At 39.0% G+C, this 24081-nt stretch overlaps 2 protein-coding genes and 1 long non-coding RNA gene across 6 annotated transcripts in view; 2 read left to right on the top strand and 1 right to left on the bottom strand.

Moving 5' to 3' along the window:
• The window catches only part of PARP14 (poly(ADP-ribose) polymerase family member 14), a 40134-nt gene extending 30085 nt beyond the window's left edge, over nucleotides 1-10049 (top strand). For 2 of the 3 annotated variants that reach the window (XM_081832891.1, XM_081832882.1), the window contains 5 exons: nucleotides 1106-1312; nucleotides 3725-4324; nucleotides 5601-5734; nucleotides 9117-9291; nucleotides 9639-10049. In XM_081832891.1, the coding sequence (XP_081689017.1) occupies nucleotides 1106-1312; nucleotides 3725-4324; nucleotides 5601-5734; nucleotides 9117-9291; nucleotides 9639-9928 (1406 nt within the window). In that variant the 3' untranslated portion in view covers nucleotides 9929-10049. Of the gene's footprint in view, nucleotides 1-1105; nucleotides 1313-3724; nucleotides 4325-5600; nucleotides 5735-9116; nucleotides 9292-9638 lie in introns of those variants that run through there. The other variant, XM_081832899.1, reaches the window with a different exon arrangement.
• A 4035-nt stretch (nucleotides 10050-14084) lies between these two features.
• On the top strand, nucleotides 14085-16401 carry LOC145723815 (uncharacterized). The gene is made up of 2 exons (XR_014149129.1): nucleotides 14085-14518; nucleotides 14732-16401. It is a non-coding gene; the product is annotated as an uncharacterized LOC145723815 (long non-coding RNA).
• Nucleotides 15507-24081, bottom strand: part of HSPBAP1 (HSPB1 associated protein 1) — a 60537-nt gene continuing 51962 nt past the window's right edge. For both annotated transcript variants that reach the window (XM_006743387.3, XM_031039226.2), the window contains exons 7-8: nucleotides 16258-16368; nucleotides 15507-16130 (exon numbers count right to left, since the gene is read on the bottom strand). In XM_006743387.3, coding sequence (XP_006743450.1) covers nucleotides 15591-16130; nucleotides 16258-16368 — 651 coding nt within the window. In that variant the 3' untranslated portion in view covers nucleotides 15507-15590. The remainder of the gene's footprint in view (nucleotides 16131-16257; nucleotides 16369-24081) is intronic.

Raw genomic sequence — 24081 nt, 5'->3', positions numbered from 1 at the left:
ACATAGTAAATGTTGAGAGTGAATGAATGTATCTGAATTCTCCCATTTAAATTCTTCCAAAAATCATGAGATAATCATAGCTTTGCAAAGGAGACTTTCTCTCTTTTCCTGATCATCTAATCCAGAAAACTGAAGAAACCCTCTTGTTCAGTTTTGTATGGGGTTTGTCTACATTCTCACAAGTGTCTACATAGCCAGGCCAAAGTGGTATTTCCACAGTAATGGTGGACACCATCAACAGGGAAAATCCAAGTGGGCTGTTAGTCTATCACACCAGGTTGGCCAGGGGACTTTTACATTGCTTCTCATTGTGATTTGCTAGCTGCCATTTATTTGTATGTGATTGCTTCCATGACTTTTCATGGGACTTTTCAAGGGACTTTTCATGATCTTACCTAGGCAGTAGGCTTGAGAAACAAGATATGGAACATGCTGGGAAAAGAAAAAGACTTGCTCTGGTGGCCACCTTGAACCCAGCAAATCAGCTAAAATCTCACTGAGTGTGCTAGAAAAGACTTCCTAGAGGCTTAGGGATAACTGGTGTGCAAAGAATTATAGATTATAATGGATAACTTAAAGCTCCAGGTGTCTTACAAAATCAGCTTAGCTTGAATCAGGTCCCCAAAGACATCTGGAAGAATAAAGATACATGCATCTAGTTGGGTGACTATGAACAAAAAAGAAAAATTATTGTTCTTTTTAAAGAGCTTGAGATTTCAACATATATTAGCATCTTTTGCTTTTTATGGACCTTTTGAGGACACAAATGAGCCAAAAAAGGTTAATTGTGCTTTGTAACACAGAGGAACACAGTTAGCTAGGGTCAACTTGACAGAGGAGACACGAACATCAGATATCAAAAGTTAGATTTCCTGGGTCCTTTGTTCATTGTTGGGTTATTGACTTCCTGACATCTTGGAATAGCAGCTCCCTGGTGCATCTAGGACCTCAACAGTGTTTGCTCGTGCATTGCTAGAAAAGCCCATGATGATGAAAGAGTGGGCAGTGGGCATTTGTTCTGTGAGGACTGGAATCCCCAAATTATTTCTCAGCCTTCCCAGTTGGGTCTCCCCCCACCCCCGGTTTTTATTATCTGCCTTTCCAGGAAATGCCCAAAAAGACCCAGGTACAGTTGCTGATGCCATAATTGAGGCCATCGAAGACTTTATCCAGAAAGGAATGCTCCAGTCTGTGAAAAAAGTTAAAGTTGTTATCTTTCTGCTTCACCTACTGGACGTGTTTTGTGACAGCATGAAAAAAAGAGAAGCATCTCTGGCTTCTCCCCAGCTGTCTCTGAAGTCTAAATTGACACGTGAGTTGACCATTTTTATGAAATGCATGTTCCTAATATTGATGTCACGTGAGAAATAGCTAATCTTTAACAAACTGTCAGAAAGAGAAATTAAGAAAACAATCCCATTTACAATTATATCAAAAAGAATGGAATACCTAGGAATAAATTTAACCAAGAAGGTAAAAGACCTGTACTCTGAAAACTATGTACACTAATAAAAGAAATTGAATCCCTATCAAAATTCCGATGGCATTTTTCACAGAAATAGAACAAAGAATCTTAAATTTGTATGGACCCACAAAAGACACCTGATAACCGAAGCAATCTTGAGAAAGAAGAACAAAGCTAGAGGCATCACATTCCTGATTTCAAACTACATTACAAAGCTATAGTAATCAAAACAGTATGATATTTGCATAAAAACAATAGATTATTGGGACAGAATAGAGAGCCTAGAAATAAATCCATGAATATACAGATCTTTCTTCACTTACAGTGGGGTTACATCCTGGTAAAGCTACTGTAAGTTGAAAATTTCACAAGTCAGAAATGCATTTAACATGTCTAACCTACTAAACATCATAGTTTAGCCTAGCCTACCTTAAACATGCTCAAAACACATTAGCCTACAGTTGGATGAACTCATCTAACACAAAGCTATTTTATAATAAAGTGTTGAATATCTCACGTACTTTATTGAATACTGTAATGAAAGTAAAAACAGAATGGCTTTGTGGGTACAGAATAGCTATAAGTATATTGGTTGTTTATCCTCATGATTGCCTGGCTGACTGGGATTTGCGGCTTGCTGCCACTGTCCAGCATCACAGGAGAGTATGGCAGCGTATTTACTGGCTCAGGAAAAGATCTAAATTCAAAATTCAAAGTATTCTACTGAATGTGTATCATTTTCATACTATCATAAAGTCGAAAAATCATAAGTTGAATCATTGTAAGTTAGGGACCATCTGTGTGATCAATTAATTTACAGCAGAGGAGCCAAGAATATACAATGGGGAAAGGATAGTCTCTTCAATAAATAGTGTTTGGATGCTTGCTTCAGCAGCACATATACTGAAATAAATAGGGCTGGGAAAACTGGACAGCCACATGCAAAAGAATGAAACAGGATTACTATCCTACACCATACGCAAAAATCCACTCAAAATAGATTAAAGATCTGAAACCATAACACTTCTAGAAGAAAACATGGGGAATAAGCTCCTAGACATCAGTCGTGGCAATGATTTTTGTTTGTTTGTTTTGACACCAAAGCACAAATAGCAAAAGCAAAAATAAACACGTGGGACTACCTCAAACTAAAAAAGCTCTTGCGTGGCAAAGAAAACCATCAACGAAATGAAAAAGCAACCTATGGGATGGGAGAAAATATTTGTAACTAATATATCTGATGGGGGTAATCAACAAAGGGGTTAATATATGAAGATCTCATACAACTCAATAGGAGAAAAGAAATAATCTGATTTAAAAATGGGCAGAGGATCTGAACAGACATTTTTCTAAGGAAGACATTTACAGATGGCCAACAGGCACATAAAAAGGTACTCAACATCACTAATCATCGGGGAAATGCAAATCAAAACCATAAAGAGATATCACCTCACCTGACAGAATGGCTATTATCAAAAAGACAAGAAGTAACAAGTGTTGGTGAGGATGTGTAGAAAAGGAACCCTTGTGCACTGTTGGTGGGAACATAAACTGGTGCAGCCACTGTTGAAAACAGTATGGAGGTTCCTCAAAAAATTAGAAATAGAACTACCATACGATCCAGAAATTCCATTTCTGGGTATTTATCTTAAGGTAACAATAAAAGAAACTATCTCAAAAAAGATATCTGCACCCCCATATTCATTGCAGTAGTATTTACAAAACCAAGGCATGGAAAAACCTAAGTGTCCACCAACAAATGAATGGATAAAGAAAATATGGTATATATATATATATATATATATATATATATATATATATACACATATATATACACACACACCACACACAGATATGTAACATGTATGTGTGTATTACACACACACACATGATGGAATATCACTCAGCCATAAAAAAGAAGGAAATCCAGCCATTTGTGATAACATGGATGGACCTAAAGGGTATTATGCTAAGTGAAACAAGACAGAGAAAGACAAATACTGTATGATCTCACTTATATGTGGAATCTTAAAAAACAAACTCAGAGACACAGAGAACAGATTGGTGGTTGCCAGAGGCAGCAGAGGGTGGGGTGGGAGATGAGGATGGGTGAAATGTGTCAAGGGGGTCAAAAGGTACAAACTTCCAGTTATAAGATAAATAAGTCCTAGAGATGTAATGTATAACATGGTGACAAAAAGAGAGAGAGAGGGAGGGAGAGAAAGAAATAGTTAATCTTCCTTTCTTTTCTTTTTTTAGCATTTGTGGGCTCCCTGAGTCAATCTCCAGAAAAGCAGAATCCTTTGGTTTTGAAAAAGAAAACAGAATCAGCAAGTTTTCAGGTGTGTGGTGAAAGTGTAAAATGTATAGAAAACGTTGTCTCCTGGATTCAGGATCTGATTACAAAGGAACTGTGTCCTTACATCAATGAAGATGAGTGTATCAAAGATTTTAATGAAAAAGAATATCAGAAGTTGAATGAACTGCAGGAGAACTTAAATATTGCCATTTGCTTGGACTGTAAAAAACCTTTGATTGAGGTTTTTGGAATTGGCAAAGATTTGGCACAGGCTAGAAATGCAATTGAGGAAATGATCAAGGGAATGAGATTGGCCAAAGAACAGAAATCCCAGGCAGAGTTTATCAGTGAATTTATAGAATGGCAATATTACAAAAACAGGACTTTTCATAGTTTTGACAAAATAACCAATCTGCAATTGGAGAATGCAAGGAAGGCAAAGAAAAGGATAACTGTTGTCAAAATTAATCATCAGAGCTACACAGTGGATCTGACCACACACACTGCTACAGATGCAAAAGGACAGACTTTACCTGTTCAGCGCCTCATGAAATCTGAAGGTGAGTCAGATTGTGTGCTTTTATCCGTTATTTTACACCTCCTGTGGACTTAGCACTATTTTGTACATACATCAAAATTGTATTCATGTAGATAAAATTGAAGCAACTCTTAATGGGATGAAATACAACACTTGGTCTCTAAGCTTAAGGAGCTTACATTATGGCTGGGGAAATGTAGCATGGATGCACTCCGCAGCCTGAGGACGACCTTCTTAATGGCGACCAGACCCAAACCTTGCATTTGTTCCCATCTCTACAGTTTACATGCTTCCCAGAGCCAGTTCTGCTGTGGAGGTTAACGGCTGCTTCCGTCAGGAGAGGGAGAGCCATGGGCTTTAAAGAAAAGTGGCCCAAGGTTTTCTAGAACAAAAGAAGACAGCCTGGTCAGAGTAGGCACTCTCTGTGTCCGTGACTGATGAACCCAGGGAGGACTGGCAGCCTGTAGGATCTCCTCCCAGAACTTACTTCCTCTCCTGCCCTGAACGTAAGGTTTCCTTAATGCACGCATCAGGAAGCAGCCTTCAAATTCTCTGACTGGGTCTATTCCCCACGAAGGGAATGGCTGTGCTGTGTAGGTAGCTACTCCTGCCTTTGAACCACACAGGTCCTCCATGGAGACTGGTAAGTTGGCTTCCGGTACAGTATCTTCATCTCTTGTGAGATCCGTGTGAGTGAGCTCTTCAGACTCTGAGCAACCCTAGGGAAACGACAAATCAAGTATAATACCCTGTTTAGCAGAAGGGAAGACAGAGCTGCCACCACTACCTGCCAAAGAGCCAACCTGCCGTCCCCCCAGCTCTGAAGGATGCGGGGAAGAATAACGAAAGAATAGATGTGGAGGGCCCTGTGATGGTGAGGAGTTCTGGCAAAAATTCACACTGTTGTAACAAGACCATCATAGGGAAATAATCAACTATTAAATTATTGAATTGCGACAGCTTGGAGACTGAACAGAATATGCAGCTGAGTCATGCTGCACCAACAATTCTCAACTCTGAGCGTGATCAAAACTTGTTAAGATGCAGGCACCCAGGTTCCACCCCTCAGAGAGTTTGATTCGTAGATCTTTGGGTTTTTTTCTTCACAAGCATTACGGTTGGTTCTGATGTAGGTTGTCTGTGGGCCACACTTTGAAAAACAAGGAACTTCTTGAACACGTTGAGTTAGGAGATTGTAAAGTAAGAACACAGATGATACTCAGTTCTTCAAAGCATACCAGGAATGTGCAGATGGGCCTTCCCAGGTGTGTGGGAGTCCTCAAATGTCCTCTTTGCAGTTAAGATCCCTGAGCACTGGAGTGATATGAAGCAGCAGAAGGTCTGTGTGGTTGAGCTACAGCCTGGTCATGCAGAATATAACACAGTGGCAAGCAAGTTTAATCAGACCTGCTCACACTTCTACATAAAGAAGGTAAGCTTTCTGCTGACATGGAGTTTCTTAATGGTGGAAATAAGTGGTATCGTGGTCCTGATAAATACATAAATACATTTGCATTCATTTTCCAACCGCCCCGCTTTTTTTTGGCCAGAATTAGAATATTCTACGGTAATCAGATTTTAGATTATAGGTTCTACTCCTATCACTATCATTACAGACACATTGAGATTGAGATCGTGTCAGTTATTACAACACAATATTAGATTGCAGTACGATATTAGAATACTAAAACCAGGTATTAACTCAGGGAGGAGCTGGTTAGTAGTAATCTTGAAGAGACAGCTGGTAGAAGTCTTCCCAAGAGGAGGAAATCTTTCCCCAAAGAGGAACCAGTAAGTGGCCCTAAAGAGGAAGGAAAGAGGAACATCCCCAGGATAAAAGGAAGTTCTCTTCCAAGGAGAAGCCACTCGGGAACACACCTATGGAGGCTGCTGGCAGCAAGAGCAACAGCTCCAAGAAAAAGGAAAAGTTCCAAAAGCCAGCCCGGCAGGATTAAAATGGACATTGCCCCACCCAGCCCTATAAAACTTAACATGAATTCACAAGAATCCCTGAAGCAAAGTCACAAAAATACAAAGATAGAGCTTCAAGGTTCATTTGACAACTAGCAAACACCACAAAGAAACACGCAGAGGCCCTCAGATCAGGACTGTGTGCTTCTGCCCCGTCATTCACAGATCAACAGTGCTTGCTTCCGGCATAAATCCAATAGTCCTTTCCTTGTTCATCTCCCTTATTTTGGCACCTTCCACCAAAAAAAAAAAAAGAGATTTATTTATTTATTTGAGAGAGACAGGGCTCGGTTCCACGACCCTGAGATCACGACCTGACCCGAAATCAAGAGTCGGACGCTCAACCGACTGAGCCACACAGGTGCCCCTGGCACCTTCCACTTTTAAACATCACTATTGCTCTTTGAAATTATGTTCCCATTTGACCTCTGTGGCAGTATTATATTAATGCTTTCTTCTTTAATTTTCCTTTCATTATCCCAGTTATCTATTTCTCCTCCAAACACCTAATCCTAGCTTTACCCGTAGGATTTATATTTTGGTCTTCTCTCTCTGCACTTCACTGGGAAAAGTTTTTACCCTTCTTGGCTTCAGCTGTTATTTCAATGTTGATAGCTCCCAAATCAACATCACCAACTTGGATCTTTGATCAAGCTTTACAACATATTCCAGTGACCTAAAAAATCTCTGCTTGCATATCTAGCTGCTAAATCAATTTCCCTAAACCTAACCCATCATCTCACCATTTCCTTTTCCTTCCCCACTTCTGTCCTTGGTCCACCACTTTCCGAGTAAAGGTAGAGATCTTTGGATGCCTTCCCTTCATCCATAATAACGAATTTGCCAATAAGGCCTGCGTTTTCTTTTTTTGCAAACGTTTTTTTATTCCCTATTTCTGCCACCACTCTGCTTATTCATGTAGTTAAGCACATAATAACTCAAAAAGATTTGAAGTGTCTTACAAAGATATGTATCATACCTTCAGATAAAATAAATAGATGAAGAAAAATGGACAAAAAAAAGAGGGGAGGAAAAATAAGGTAATAGAGGTATTGTCTGTTTACAAAAATATATAACATGACTTTCTGGATAGTTACTAGAGGACCACAGGTTTGTTTCTGAGCTCCTAGTAGACAAAGCAAAGAAGTGAACACCCAGCCTCAAGATTCATTGCTTCCGTAAATCAGAAAGAAAACCATGTGATCAGGAGACTCTCAGCTTTTCACAGTGCTGAGACTACTGAGAGGTTTATCCTGTGAATCAAGTGCTGGAAAATATCTTCAAAGTCATCCTCACAATAAATTCAACATCAGATTTTATACCACTGCTTTTATTTTTAATCCCTCAGTGTAAACCATTCGAGCAAACCAATTCTGAGGTACCAAGACAAAGTGATTCAAGTATGCAGCACTCTCGTGGGGGCTGGTTCTGAGATTTCAAATACCAGGCACAGTCATCCAGTAGTGACTGACTGGCCCATTTTGATGAGATGCCAAGTCCAGACTGAGCAGGACTGTCCAGTGGACCAGCGATGTCTGCAGGGGGCCCTGGAGGCTTGCCATGTGTTGGCGAATGGCCAGAGAAACGATTTCACTATTTTTTTGTAGTGGACCCCTTTTTCAAATAAAATCCTATGTGAAAGTCCAGTGTGTGAAACAGATAGAAGTAAAGCTACTTACGGCACTTCTGTGGAAATCCCTAACAGTGTGAAAATGCTAACAGGAAAAATAGGCGGTTATTATCCTCCATGACTGGTAGGACCTGTGACTAAGATTTTTAACATCCATAAACTTCCACATAGATTCAATAATTTTGCCACATTTGCCTTTTCTCTCTTACTCTCTGGGTTTTTGCTGAAGCATTTGAAAGTAAGTTGCAGATATCATGACACTCCTGAATATTTTTGTGCGTATCTCCTAAGAATAAAGACAGTCTCCTAAATAATAACACTGCTATCCCACATAAGAAAATTTACAGTAATTCGGTAATAGAATCCATATTTAAATTTCCCCAACTGCTTACTTATAACTCTCCCCTCTCCAATATGCATTTGGTCATTTTGTCTCCTCTGTCTCTTCCGATCTAGAATAGTACTCCTGCATTTTAAAAACTCATTTTTCATGATACTGAATTTTTAAGAGTTTAAGTCAGTTGTGTTATAGAATGTCCTACATTCTGACTCTGTCTTGTCTAGATTTTCTTTTCTTTTCCTTTTTTAAGAACTCAAGCAAGTTTGCTTACAGATTCTATATTTGTCTGATTCCTCCTGGGTCCTGCTATCCAGGACTCAAGGAAATTTCCACCACAGCCCTGGAGGCCACTTCCCAAAGAGGATGGTCAAAGCATGGACACTATGATCTGCAACCAGACCCCACCCCACCAGGATTCATGCCCCACTCTTCCAACTGGACCAGAGATTCATTATCATTAATTAATTCCCTTCTGGACTAGACCCTCTGGTGCTTCTCCCACCAGTAGAACATGGCTAACCAGGTGAACCAGTGCCCCAGAAGGACTTAGGAGGAGAGAGGCAAAGGGACCAAGTGAGGTAGACAGCAACCAGAATAGCCATTGAACTGAAGATAAAAAGCAGGCGTTGGGGAGGCTTGGTTAGATCCTAAACACTGTTTGCTCTCATGTGGTGCATTAAAAGATGAAATTAACATTCTTCCCAAGGTCTGTTTTTTGTGAAACACTGGATCTAAAAAGATTTCTGAATCAGAGAGGTGCCATCTGGCATTGAATTTGTTGTTTAATTTTTATTTATGAAAAATAATGGTCATATCTGTATCTTGCTAAAGGCTCTTGGCACCGACAGAATATTTCTCCTTGTTGATTTGCAGATTGAGAGGATCCAGAATCTAAATCTCTGGAATTGCTACCAAACAAAGAAGGAAACCATGGATGCCAAGAACGGGCATAAAGACAATGAGAAGCAGCTCTTCCATGGGACAGATGCTGACTCAGTGCCACATGTCAACCAAAATGGCTTTAACCGCAGTTATGCTGGGAAGAACGGTAAGGAAACAAGTAATCTGGCTACTCCGAATGGGGTGTCAGCTGCAAGAACCCAAACTGGTGAGGGACAGTGTGGACTGACTGCTTTGTATTCATTCCTTCATGGTTGGTGGCCATGCTGCGGCCAGAGTTTCGAGGTTGGGCTCATTATGTTTCATCCCAGAAGGACTGACTGGCCCTCTAGGATGGTGAAATGACTTTTAAAAATTAAAAACACATGAAAAAAATTTGAGGCTTTGGAGAGAAGAACTGAACATTATTTTAACATTATTTGACATATTGGGTCAACACATCAGATTATAGACTAAATTGAACTTCTTAAAAATGTTTTGTTTTTCTCTTCACAGCTGTGGCATATGGAAAGGGAACCTATTTTGCGGTCAATGCCTGTTATTCTGCCAATGATACATACTCCAGACCAGACAGATATGGGAGAAAGCATATGTATTATGTGCGTGTACTTACTGGAACCTACACACATGGAAATTCCTCACTAATTGTGCCTCCTCCAAAGAGCCCTGAAAACCCTACAGACCTGTATGACACTGTCACGGATTCTGTGCAGAATCCCCATTTATTTGTGGTATTTTATGACTACCAGGCTTACCCAGAGTACCTCATTACTTTCACCAAGTAACATTTTGGTATCCTTCCCAGAAGACATTGCTCGCCTATACATGCCGAGTTGTAAAACAAGTTTTAGGTGTTTTTTCCTCTTAACAGCATTTTCTAAGATTAAAGGATCTTTGTCACTGAAATCAGACTTTCTTCAACTTCTTCATAACTGGAATGAACCTATCTTAAGAGCAATACATTTGAGAATTTACATCAGATAACTTAGTTACAACTGTGTGTCCACAACCATGGACATCCAATCTGTAGAAGGAAAGAACAGGTTTGTGTTTTCGGAAAGGAGAGAATATGTTCATCTTAAAGGCAGAGGGCACAGCTATGCCATTTCAGCTGCTGCTGAAGGAGACAGCTGGTGTACCACATCAGGACGCCATGCTCCCATAAGGAACACAGTATTACTGAGTGGGTAGGACTGCCGATTTCCCTGCAGCCGGGGATGGTGTCTAATTCCTTTTTTTTTAATCCCTGGGCTAAGGTCTATGCCTAATGTAAATAGATGCTCCAGAAACATTCCATAAACCAACTAAGAAAGAAAAAGCCTAGTCAGACTCTGACTCAAAGTAGGAGCCATCTCTTTAATATTCTTGACTTGTCACTTTGCCTTAAATTGAACAGATTCCGTCACAGGGAACTCTGTTCTTCACGAACTGAACCATGACATGTGGGACAGCTCCAGTGTTCTGTGCCCTGCACAGTTCAGGGGCTGTGGTCTAGCTTGTGGCCCATGGGAATTGGGTCCCACGGACTTGTGCAGCACAGCAGTCCTGGCTCCACTGGTCCTTTTCTATGTTGACCCCAAATCTGCCTTCATCTAACTTCCGTTGGTCTTAGTTCTGCCCAGTGACAACAGTGGGATACTTCCAGGGTGAAACCCTTTACTATGTTAAGTGAATTCTAATGTTATTAAATAGCATTATTTTCCTTGGCAGTCTAGCTTTTGATGATTTTAAAGACTTGTGCATAAATAAACCAAAGGAATTAAGCAGCCATATTGCTAATTTGCTAGCTCAGTGTCTGTTAGATAGGAAAGTGTTGGTTTTTAAAAAAATTTTCCCCAGATAAATTTCAGATTCAGACACAATTTATTGAGTGCCTAGATTGTACCAGGTAATATAATAGGTGCTTTCACATATTTATTTTATTCCTCCAAACAACCCTGTCAGGTAAGAATCATATCCCCATTTTAAAGGTGAGGAAACTTGGGCACCTGGGTGGCTCAGTCTGTTAAGCGTCTGCTTTCAGCTCAGGTCATGATCCCAGGGTCCTGGAATTGAGCCCTGTGTCGGGCTCCCTGCTCAGTGGAGCCTGCTTCTCCTCCCTCTGCTGCTTGTACGCACTCTCTGTCAAATAAATAAATAAAATCTTTTTAAAAAATAAGATAAAGTTGAGGAAACTGACACTCAGAGTGCAAGAAGCTTCCTTGCCTGGGGTCACCTAGGTAGTAGCCCTCAGAGACCGAAACCCAATCCAGATTCCTGTGTCACCAAGTCCTTTGCTCTTCCCACTACAGAGCATGGCCTCTAGATTAATGTTACCATTTCAGGAACATCCCAGGTAGTCTATGAACGACCCTCGTATTTCCTTGGCTTTTTCCTTCTGGCTTTGGTTTCCATTAGAGTCTCTTCATTTGAAGCTCTGTAGGCCAAGGCTGGAGCTGATGCCCAGTGCAGATGGTGCACTTGAACACTAGGGGGTGTCGAGAGGTTAAAGGTGTTCTTCCTTGGCTGCTGTGAACTACTTGCTTCAAGTACAGGAGGTTGAGGGGGCCACAGTTCCGCTTCATTAACAGACAGACATCTTGAAATTTTTCTTGCTGTTGCTGTTTTTTTTTTTTTTAAGATTTATTCTTTTGAGAGAGAGAAGGGGGAGGGGTGGAGGGAGAGAATCTCAAGCTGACTCCCTGCTGAGTGTGGAGCCTGTCGCAGGGCTCCATCCCAAGATCGCAAGATCATGACCTGAGCTGAAATCAAGAGTCGGATGCTTACCTGACTGAGCCACCCAGGCGCCACTGTTGCTGGTTTTTTTTTTAATTTTTTATTGTTATGTTAATCACCATACATTACATCATTAGTTTTTGATGTAGTGTTCCATGATTCATTGTTTGTGCATAACACCCAGTGCTCCATGCAGAATGTGCCCTCTTTAATACCCATCACCAGGCTACCCCATCCTGCCACCCCCCTCCCCTCTAGAACCCTCAGTTTGTTTTTCAGAGTCCATCGTCTCATGGTTCCTCTCCCCCTCCGATTTCCCGCTGTTTGTTTTTATTTTTTTATTTATTTATTCATTTGAGACAGAGATATAGAGAGAGAGAGAGCATGAGCAGGGGGAGGTACAGAGGGAGAGGGAGAAACAGGCTCTCCGCTGAGCAGGAAGCCCGATGTGGGACTCGATCCCAGGACCCTGGGATCCTGACCTGAGCCGAAGGCAGACGCTTAACCCTCTGAGCCACCCAGGCACCCTCCCACTGTTTGTTTTTTAAATGGATTGGCAAAGACTCCTTATTGCTTAGGAGTGGCTTCCCAGCCACTGGCCTCAGACTTGACAATGAATGTAAGAAATAAAAGGGAGAAACCAGCTCTCTGATTTGCTCTTGTTCTCCAGTGGTTTGGTTAACTCAGGGCAAAGCTGAATATCAGGGTATATTGCACCAAAGTGTAATGATCCAGTCAGTAAATGTTATAGTTATCCTCAGTCTAAAGAAATAGATGTCATTTACCTCCTTTTTGAATAAAACACTTGGAAAATACATTTATTTGGTGGTAAACCTCTTTATCCTTAAGGGCATCTACATACAGGAGAGCTTGATGATAAAAACAGGCCACTGCTGATAAAAGACTACCACTAAACATGAGAGCATCAGGGGTCCCCAGAGTGTTAATAGTATTCAGCTGAAAATTACAGTAAGGGCACAGTACAGGTTTAGTTTAGTAAATTTGAAGGGCAAATTGACTCCAACAGGAAGCCCCTGCTAAACCAAGCCCACTTCAAGACTGTGATGGGTCTTGGGGGTTTCCTCTAGGGTCAGAGATTCTTAAACATTTTTGTTATTTGAATCACTTTAGGTGTTTGCTGAGCTAGCAAGTTCTGGCCCATCCTAAAGGAGTCAGGTTCTGTAGCTCTAGAGGGGTGCCTAGAAATGTGCATTTTCAGCAAGCACCTCAAATGATTCTGATATCTTGATACTCAGAACCGCGTAGGACTTTCATGGCTCCAGAGACTTTTGCCTTCACGGGTCCCTTACTCCATAAAAAGTAAAAAAGTATTAACAATTACATTTTGCAACTGCATTGATACAAACATGAATGCAATCAAAGCTGGATTATATGTTTCTTTTTATTATTATTTCAAAAGAAACTAAAACATTTTGGGGCCCCCGAAAAGCTCATGGGCCCCAGCCACTGTGCCAACTGGATAGGTCAGCCTTGCTGATACCTGGATATGTTAGGTGCAATGCTGAGCCATATTCTTAATAGAAATTTTGTTTGTAGTTCTTACATTCTCAGTGTGAGCTGAGCTGGAACCCATTGCCCCACCCAGAAGTGGCCCAGTCCTGGAAGCGGGGGAGAATGAGCCTGTGTTCTTTAATGCCTCTGGCTTCTGCAGGGCCAATGTATTTATCTAATAATTTCACTCACACAGGCACGCTTATCTGAGAAATGCATAATGAAATGGGACCCAGCTCCCTGAGTGCCTGATGGTCTCCCCCTTTTACTATCTTTCCTCACTGCCATAATCCCCTTCACAGATAGCCAAGGTCTCCATCTTGATAAAATCAGGAAATTATCTCCCATCACCCATTTACACTTAGAAATCCCTTCATACCAATGTCTTAACTCTCTTCCCAGGTCTCTGCATGTCAAAGACTGTTACCTCCAACTGAATTAAATTCTTTGTTTCAGAATGTCCTTCAAACTTTTGTGACCCCAACCTACATGAGGACATGAAATACATTTTATATCAGGCCCAGTACACACACAAATATAACTGAAAAGTTCTATGAAATATACTTACCCTAAAAAAAATACTTTTCCTGGAAAATTTCATGAAATAATACTGACACTTACTAATGAATTCACTGAAATCACCTATTCTATTTCAGTTTTTAAAAATGCTGGTCTTACCCACTATATTGATTTTATGACTTACTAACGGGTCACAACCTACAATTTGAAAAACAGTAGTCAAAGGAGTAGCATATGTAAAAAATATCTGAAGAAAAAGATATGTCTATTTCTGCAATAAAGACCTACCTACTAAGGGGACCAGGCACCTTACCCTTGGCCACAACATCCTCTACCCCAATCTATTTGATGGAGTGTTGCGAACAAGTTCTTCCTTTTATAATCCACTCAACCAAATATTTAACAAGCCCCTACCATATGCTGGAACTCTGATCAAGGCTCTGCGAACACAATAAAGATCAAAGCAAAGTCCACACCCCCATGGAGTGACATTCTGGTTGGGGTAGATAAACAATAATCAAATAAATAGGTATATTGTGGTCAACTGGCAGTAAGTGCTACAGACAGATTTCTTCCAGACCCTTCTTTTCCTGAGCATGTTCATATAACACCTCTCTCGCTGCTAGAAGGCATATATTTTTTTTTTTTTTTAAAGATTTTATTTATTTATTTGAGAGAGAGAATGAGATAGAGAGAGCATGAGAGGGGGTAGGGTCAGAGGGAGAAGCAGACTCCCTGCCGAGCAGGGAGCCCGATGCGGGACTCGATCCTGGGACTCCAGGATCATGACCTGAGCCGAAGGCAGTTGCTTAACCAACTGAGCCACCCAGGCACCCTAGAAGGCATATATTTTCTTTGGATGTACTGATACCCTGAGTCTGAAGACTGACAAGGATTGAGTCAGTAGTCAATTCATCTTAAAAGATTACTTTTCTTACCTTTTGTTATGTATTTGTTTCACAAATGGTTACTCAGAGATCCATATGCTTTTCTAACTTCTAAATTCTTACTTAGACAGTAATGGTAATAATTATCCCCAGATCTTCTTGCAAATGTAATGAGAGTAGGCTCAATTTCACTAGACCAAACCTTTAGTCCGTTGCAAGAGCCTGTAACATCCGGTGCTTTTTCTTCCCAGGACTAGTGTTCCTAGATGTCCCAGTTCCTTCCATAAGGAGACCTTATATTGGACCCCCACCTACTTTTTTCCTGATTGGTATCCTGCTCTGGATGACAGAGAATTCTGCAGGTGTCACAAATGTAATCAGTCACTTCAGCTCAAGGCTAGAATCCACCCAATGGATGCATTAGGCCAAGGGTTGGCAAACTTTCTCTATAAGGGGATAGATAGTATTTCCAGCTTTGCAGGCCACACTGTCAGGCCGACCTCTGCCTGAGACTGCTGAAGAGATTACTTTCTGTTGAGAACACCTGGGGCTTACATTTGAGATAGGCTGAAAGGATCAGATGGGAGAGGAAAAGCAAAGTCACTGAAGAAAGAAGGCCTAACAACTAAGAAAGAGCCAGTTTGGCCAAAGAGTAATGTTCATGAATGAAGGTAGCAAGAAACTGAAACACATTTAGGTAAGAACAAGTGCATTTACAAGCATGTGCAAATTAACTTTTTGCTCTGCCATCTTTTATTTAACAATCATACTACTCAAAAGATATTTTTAAAGTATTATTTTAAAAGTCATTTCCTTAGAACCACAAACTTCTTCCTTGTATCAGAAGTTGTGCCACTATCCTGGTTACTTGTGGATTCACCAAGCAGTCTAGCAAGTCATCTGTAGAAATGAATGTTTGAGAAGGAGCCATACTACTATTTGAAGAGATTTGTTCCACAACTGCATCCTCACTTTTACTCATCATTCGTTGCCTCTTGGTACAATGCAATTTTCCAGAGTGTTCTCCACCTTCGCCAACAAAGTCTTTACCATCACCTTCAAATATGCCTCCTCTCTCTGAGGGTAGTTCTTCAGAACCCAGTATTACAGGAACCAGATCAGGGCCAAAGGGACTTGCTGCCTCCTGTTTTCCCATTCCCAAGAGTAAGTCCTGGCCACCTGTTTGTCCCACCTCCATGTGATTGTGCACATCTGATCCCTCCTTTTTCATGTCCTCTCTATTTGTTCTCAGTGCTTGGATTTCTACTACCTTAGATGTTCTGTAATGATCAAAAAGGGCAGAAACGGCTCTATTTAAGTAGCGACAATTGACTTCATGGGATGTTTCCTCAACCTAAGGAGAAAGAAAAACTCTTTAGAATGGATATATGCACTTATATAAGTTAGAAAACGAATGTTCCAGCCAGGGTTGATTGATCACAGGAAACTAACTGCCATGATGAACACCAGAAGTGGCCTACCTCGGTTGGGTTTAACCAAGCTCTGGTATTGTGTGGATCCTCTGCAGTCTTCAGGGCACACACAAGCATGCGTGTGATTGCCTCTTCTACCCGGGCTTGGTGGTCCTCTTCCTGAGTCAAGATTAAAAAAGCACATTGTTTTCATTTGTCGCTATGTCTCATGGCTTAAAACAGAGTAGAGTCTCTATTAATTGTGTGTCCTGTTCTCTTATTAATACAAGCTTTGTTAGAGAAGGAATGAATATATTATTGGAAGACCACAACTTTTACATATTCACTATCACCTCTCAACTAGAAGAGATGAATATTTCACCAACCACATTTAAATTTTATCCTGTCTGTAAGACATAGGCCTTAAGTATGAGCTACCTTGTGGTGTTTCTTCCAATCTTTTCCATTTGTTGACATGTTTAAAATTTTTTTAAAAAGCACAACATACAGAGGAGTAATACCTATAGAATTTGATAAGCTAATTTAGGAATGGAAGAAAAATTATAATAAACATGCTTGGCCAAAAGAATGAAATGGCTAAAAATTCAAACATGTTTTTTTAAAGATACAATAAGTATAAACTAGAGCATTAATAATAAATTACATGAAAATAACTTCTGTTCATCAAAAGGCAACAAAAGGAAAAAACCAAACCAGATGTTTGTAACACATAAAACTGATACAAGGTTAATGTCCAGGATATATAAAGAATCTACACACATCAATAAGACAAACAACCCAATTTTTAAAAATGGGCAAAAGACATGAAGACGTGCATTTCAAAAAAAGAGCAATCACATGACTAATAAATATGAAATTATGCTTAACCTCATGAATAATCAGAGAACTGCAAATCGAGAAACTGATGAAATTGGCAAAAGAGAGTCTGATAATTCCAAGTGGTAGAGAAATGTGCATTGACAGACTCACTGATGGTCGGAGTGCAAACTGGTACGGCCATTTGGAAAACATGTTGGCGTTATCTTGTAAACTTGAGTACTGTACATCCTACAGACCAGCAATTCTACTCCCAGAGAAATACATATTCTTTAGAGAAACTCTTGCACATGTGTATAAGAATATCTATTTATAAAAGCAAAAAACTGGAAACAACTCAATCATCCATCAACAAAGAACCAATAAATTGGGGTACATTATACATTAATACAAGAGAATATCATACCACAGTGAAAATGAATGAAATCCCCATGATCAGACACCACTTCACACCAGTATGGCTATCATAAAAAAGACAGATAATAAAAGTGTTGGTGAGGATGTGGAGGAGTCAGAATATTCACATTGCTGGTGAGAATGTAAATGGCTTTGGAAACAGCCTGGCAATTCTTCAAAAGGCTAAACACAGAGTTGCCATATGTGATGGTTAATTTTATTAGTTAACTTGGTTAGGTTAGTTGTTTGGTCAAACCCTAGTCTAAATGTTGCTGTGAAAACACTTTGTAGATGTAATTAACCTTTACAATCAGTTGACTTTAAGTAAAGGAGATTATCCTCAATAATGTAGGTGGACCTCAGGTGAAGGCCTTAAAAGCAAAAATGAAGGTTTCCTACAGAAGAAGGGATTCTACCTAAAGATTCTAATAGAAGTCCTGAGTGAGTGAGTTTCTAGTCTGCCAGCCATCCTACAGATTTCAGACTCCACACTGCAACTTCAACTCTTGTCTGAGTTTCCAGCCTACTGGCCTGTCTTTATGATCCATTATTATACCATAGGATCCAGAAATTCCACTCCTAGATGAACACGTGAGAAAATGAAAACATATGTTCACATAAAAACTTGTACATGAATGTTAATAATAGCATTATTCATAATTGCAAAAAGTAGACACAACCCACATGTCCAGCTGATGAGTAGATAAACAAAATGTAGTATAGCCATTCAATGGAATATTATTCAGCCATAAAAAGGAATCAAGTACTGATATATGCTATAATAGATGAATCCTGAAAACATATAATGCTGAGTGAAGGATGCTGGCCACATAGTCTATGATTCCAGAACTGGCAAATCTACAGAGACAGAAAATAGGTTGGTGATTGCCTATGGCTACAGAGGAAAATGGGGGAGCAACTACTCATATATAAGGGGTTTTTTTTTAGGTTGATGAAAGTGTTCTAAAATTGATTATAGTATGATTGCATAATTCCTGAATATACATATAATTTCTGAACTGTACACTTTATTGTTTTTCCACAGAGTATTCAAATGCATTTATTTGGGATCTTAAAATAGTTCTATTCTAGTCCATTTTCTTCTTAACAGGCTTTTAAAAAGCTGCATCTGTTTAAAGCTAGTAAAATTTTAAAGAAGTAAAATTCCTAGAAGCTCTCAAAACCTCTAAGAAATTTTTTTTAATTGAAGTATAATCAATGCACAATGTCACATTTGTTTCAGGTGTACGACATCAGGATTCAACAGCTCTATACACTATGCTGTGCTCACAAGCTTAGCTCCCATCTGTCACCACACAACATTCCTGCAATACCACTGACTATATTCCCTATGCTGTACCTTTCATCCCTGTGACTTATTCATTCCATAACCGGAAGGCTGTACCTCCCACCCCCCTTCATCCAGAAAGGAGTGGGGGGGGGGGGATGAGCAAAATTATATTACTACAAATATGTTACATATACATTATTTTATAGGTATAAATAAAATGAAAGACGTAATAATGGAAAAATTACTAGAGCAAGGGGAAAGCCTTTAAAAATTAACAAAAAAAATTTCTTAAGTTTGGAAAAAATACCAATAAAATAAACATATTTCAGTACTAAAAGAATAAGGAGGAATACTAAAAGAAAAAGATTTAAAAAGGCACAATTGAGAAGAATTGAGAATATACTTTATCCTCTGGAATATGTTAAAATAGAATCTGCACCACTTTAACAGAGAAACAGAGAAGAGATGAATATTGTCACCTGAACAGGAACTAGAATTTCTACTTTTTCCCCAAATCTATGTGACTTGTGACAAGAATACCAGAGTCAGGATTTACATTGAGTTATTGTATTGAATATGGTAGGTTTTATTTTTATTTTTTTTTTTAAGATTTTATTTATCTGGCAGAGAGAGACACAGCAAGAGAGGGAACACAAGCAGGGGGAGTGGGAGAGGGAGAAGCAGGCTTCCCGCTGAGCAGGGAGCCTGACAGAGGGCTCAATCCCAGGACTCTGGGACCATGACCTGACCCGAAGGCAGACGCTTAACGACTGAGCCATCCAGGTGCCCCAAATATGGTAGGTTTTAAAACCTAAGGGGTTTAGGAGTTAAATTTGGCAACAAGAAAAAATTATGGTTCAGTGCTTGAAGAGACAAGGATAAAAGCAACACATGACAGAGGAAGATATAATTACTCAGCTCCTAGTCTGCATTCCAGTTTTTCAAGGAAGAATGGATGGTCTTTAAACTGTGACGTATGCAGAAGTTAAAGAAGGAACGAGAGTCCTGATTTGGCGATCATCCACTTTAAGTCAGCATCAAGTCCTTAGGTACCAAATTTGTAAGTACTACCTCATAACTTGTTTTTACTCAATGACACCAATCCTTTGGAAAATTCTGTGAGAGACAGCTGAAAAAAATGGCATAAAACAAGCTTCTAAAAAGACCATAGTGAAGGCTTTCAGACTCTTGAGGCCAGGTAAATTAAAATCTAAATAAAGTATGAACAAGTGGTATTCTACAGTACATTAAGAAATAATGCATCACAACCAAGTGGGATTTGTTCCAGAAATTAAGGATGGTTCAATCAATTCTAGGAAATCCATTGATTTAAGTTACTCAAATCCCAGATATTTACTAAAGAGGAATATTATATATGATCATCTCCATCAATGCTTAAAAGGTATTCAATAAAATTTAACACCTTTTCTGGATGAAAAACAAAAAAAAAACCCCCAAAACAAAAAAAGTAATGAATTGACAGATACTTAACATGATAAAATATATATACAATTCACTCACAAATCCAGCATTTCACTTAAAGAAAAATCACTAGAGGGCGCCTGGGTGGCTCAGTCAGTTAAGCGGCTGCCTTTGGCTCAGGTCATGATCCCAGGGTCCTGGGATAGAGCCCCATGTCGGGCTCCCTGCTCAGCGGAGAGCCTGCTTCTCCTTCTCTCCCTCTGCCTGCCACTCTGCCTACTTGTGCTCTCTATCTCTCTGTCAAATAAATAAATAAAATCTTAAAAAAAAAAAAGAAAAATCACTAGAGATTTCTCTCTAAAATCAGAAAAAGACAAGGATGCCCACTATCTCCATTATTATTTATTATTGATCTAGACGTATTAGCCAATGTAATTAGACAAAGGAAAATAAGACAGAGGAAAACAAATTGGAAAGGAAGAGGTAAAAGTATCTTAATTTTCAGATAATCTGAGAGAAATCTGAAAACCCAAGAAAAGTCAATAAAAAAATCACCACACTCGAAAAAATAATTCAAATTAACACAAAAATCAATAGCCTTCATATATACAAACAATATCCACTCAGATGATATAATGGAAGAGAAGACCCACCTCACTTAACCACAGCAGCCAAAAAAGATGAAATGCCCAGGAATAAACCTTTAAAAGAAATGTGCAAATCCAATGTGAGGAAAACTTTAAAACACTCCTGAAACAAAGACAACTAGACTTGGATGAAAAGAAAGGTATCTCATTGCTGGATAGGACAATTCAACACCATACAGCTCATATAAAATTTAATATAAATGGAATAAAAAATATCAATCTTTTTTTCCCTGAAGGTAGACAAATTGATTCTAAAGATCATACAAAAAAAAAAAAAAACAACAAAACCAATTCAAGAAGAGCCAGGAAAAGAAAAGGTTTCTGGCCCTACAGATACTAAAAACATTCTATAAGACCTCTCTAAATAAAACAGGGTGGAAGTATTGAAAGAATGTGAAGAAAGGCCAGTGGAAGAAACAGACCCCAAGTACACATAGATATCTAGTATATGATTAAGGCAGTATTTCAAATCACCACAGAAAAGACAGACTTTAAAATAAATGATGTCCCTGACAATTCTATTGTCATTTGGTAAAAATAAAAATAGATCTCAACCTTACACCATACACTAGTAAAAACCTCTAAATGGATGAGAGACCCAAATGTAAAAAAATGAAACAATCCAAACTAAAAGAAAACATTGGTGAATTCCTTTATGACCTGGAAGAGGGAAAGGTTTTTCTAGCTATGATTCAAAAATCAGAAGCTAAAAAGTTCAACAATACATCCTGGTGATGAGGCTATGGAGGAAAGAAGCACACTCATATGCTACTGATGGAAATGCAAAATGGCACAATCACTGTGAAGTGGAATTTGGCAAAGCCTAACAAAATTAAAGCGAACTCACTTTTAAGACCTTCCCCAAAGACACTCTTCCAGCAAATACAGAACAACATATGCACAACATTATTCACTGGCATTATTTCTAATTACAAAAGATTAGAAATAACGCAACATCCATCCACATGGGAACCAGGGAATAAAGGATGGGGTACCCATATAGTGGGATACTACACAGCTGTTGGAAAGAAAGTGAAAATTTCTCTGTACTATTATTTGTCAAATTCAGAATAGTATTGTAATGTGAAGAAAGCAGGGTGCAGAACACTAGTTTATTACTTTCTGTGTAAGAAAGGAGAGGAAATATGAATGACTATGTATGAATAAGCATATGAAACAAATACATAAAAGTTTATACTTATTCACATATAAAGTCATACATAAATATCTTTATTTATTTACTTATTTACATATATGTTTACAAAGAAGACACACTAGAATGACAAACTAAATGAATAAAAACAGAGCCCTGTGGTGGGGTGGTAGGGGGTTGGTGGGGGTTGTGGGGGAGAGGGATGGAGTGGAGGAGACAGAGATGAAAAGGAGACTTCTCTATATAAAGGAGACTTTTAATATCATTTTAACAAGTTAAATGTTTTACATGTTCAAAATATTAAATGAAGTCAAAATAGGAAAAAAAGTAAATCCTAATGCTGAAAACAAACTAAAACAAACAAACCTACCTAAAATTAGTAACATAACCACAAGTGAAAAGAATCCCTTCACAATGATTTCTGAACACAGTACTTTGTAGCCCCTTAGTGGGATATAGTCTAATGATAAAAAGGATCACAAAGAAATCTTAAACTTTATTTGCAAGTTTTATGATTAGTAATAATAATATTGGAATTCTGGAATTGTAAATTTGACATCTTAAAAAATATATGGGTGGGGCACATGGGTGGCTCAGTCAGTTAAGTGTCCAACTCTTAATTTCGGCTCAGGTCATTATCTCAGGGTTGTGAGATTGAGCCCCGTGTCAGGCTCTGCCCTGGGCATGGAGCCTGCTTAAGATTCTCTCTCTCTGCTCTCCCCTCCAAAAAATATATACATATTTATTTATAATATTTAATATTAATTACTCATTAATATTAATAATTAAATGATTAATTTTTAAAAATAGATAAATTTTATTTATTTAAAGAAAATGAATTTAAAAAAATAATTAATTAATATTAAATATTTAAATATTTATATACTGCTATATTCTCCTATATATATACATATATAGGAGAATATAGCAAATAAGTAGATGTTACCGTTAGGATTGATCCTGATTTTCAGTGTAAGAGAAGAGATAAAAATAAAAATAATAAGGGGTGCCTGGGTGGCTCAGTCGTTAAGCGTCTGCCTTCGGCTCAGGTCATGATCCCAGGGTCCTGGGATCGAGCCCCGCATTGGGCTCCCTGCTTCTCTCTCTCCCACTCCCCTTACTTGTGTTCCCTCTCTCACTGTGTCTCTCTCTGTCAAATAAATAAATAAAATCTTTAAAAATAATAATAATAATAATGAAATAAAATAAAAATAAAAATACAGAAACAAATAAGGAAAAAACCTATAATATTAACCTTGAATTAGAACTATAAATATATCCATATCTATCTATCTATCTATCTATCTATCTATCTATCTATATCACATTCTAGCTTTATCATTTATAGATCTGGAAACAGCAACACGCCAATAGCAATGAACAACAGCCTTAGAGCCCCAATCTCAGTTTCTAAATACCCTTCCCCACTAAAAGGAACCATGACCACCTGCAGAAATTATCAACCTCCAAGTTGGAAGCAGGGAAAGTCCAATGCAATCCTGGGGTATCATCTTGTACTAGAAAGCAAGGATACATTCCAAGACAAATGAGGACATATCAAAAGGGCACAGGCCCGCTTGAAGGAGTTTACTAAAAACACAGAAGAGAATCAAATTCAAAATGACCTTGGCAAGCTGGAATGCTCACCCTAATGAACATGATGAAAGCCAAGAGAGGGGACTGTGAAGTGTGGGATGTGGGTTTCAAGGACCAGCTTTACAGCTTCACAATGGAGGGCAACCTGACGCGGCAGCTGACCATGTGGAAAAAAGCAGGGATATTCTCAAGCTGAGTATAAACCAAAGCAAGATAAGGTTCCTGAAAAAGCTAATGCAATATTCTAAGCAGCACTGAAGAAATTGAGGACCTAAATCATGTGAGGTAGAAACCTTATATTCCATGAACTGAGGCCTCCTGGTATTTATACATTAAGAGGGCTACTCTTTTTTTTTTTAATTTATTTTTTTTGATGGAGTGTTCCATGATTCACTGTTTGAGTATAACACCCAGTGCTCCATGCAGAACGTGCCCTCTTTAATACCCATCACCAGGCTAACCCATCCCCCCACCCCCCTCCCCTCTAGAACCCTCAGTTTGTTTCTCAGAGTCCACAGTCTTTCATGGTTCGTCTCCCCCTCCGAGCTCCC

This window comes from Leptonychotes weddellii, chromosome 1, assembly GCF_054177405.1.
Source record: "Leptonychotes weddellii isolate Sample4059 chromosome 1, ASM5417740v2, whole genome shotgun sequence".
Lineage (NCBI taxonomy): Eukaryota > Metazoa > Chordata > Mammalia > Carnivora > Phocidae > Leptonychotes > Leptonychotes weddellii.
The sequence above is the reverse complement of the archived record's forward strand: the minus strand, read 5'-3'. Positions and strand labels throughout refer to the sequence as shown.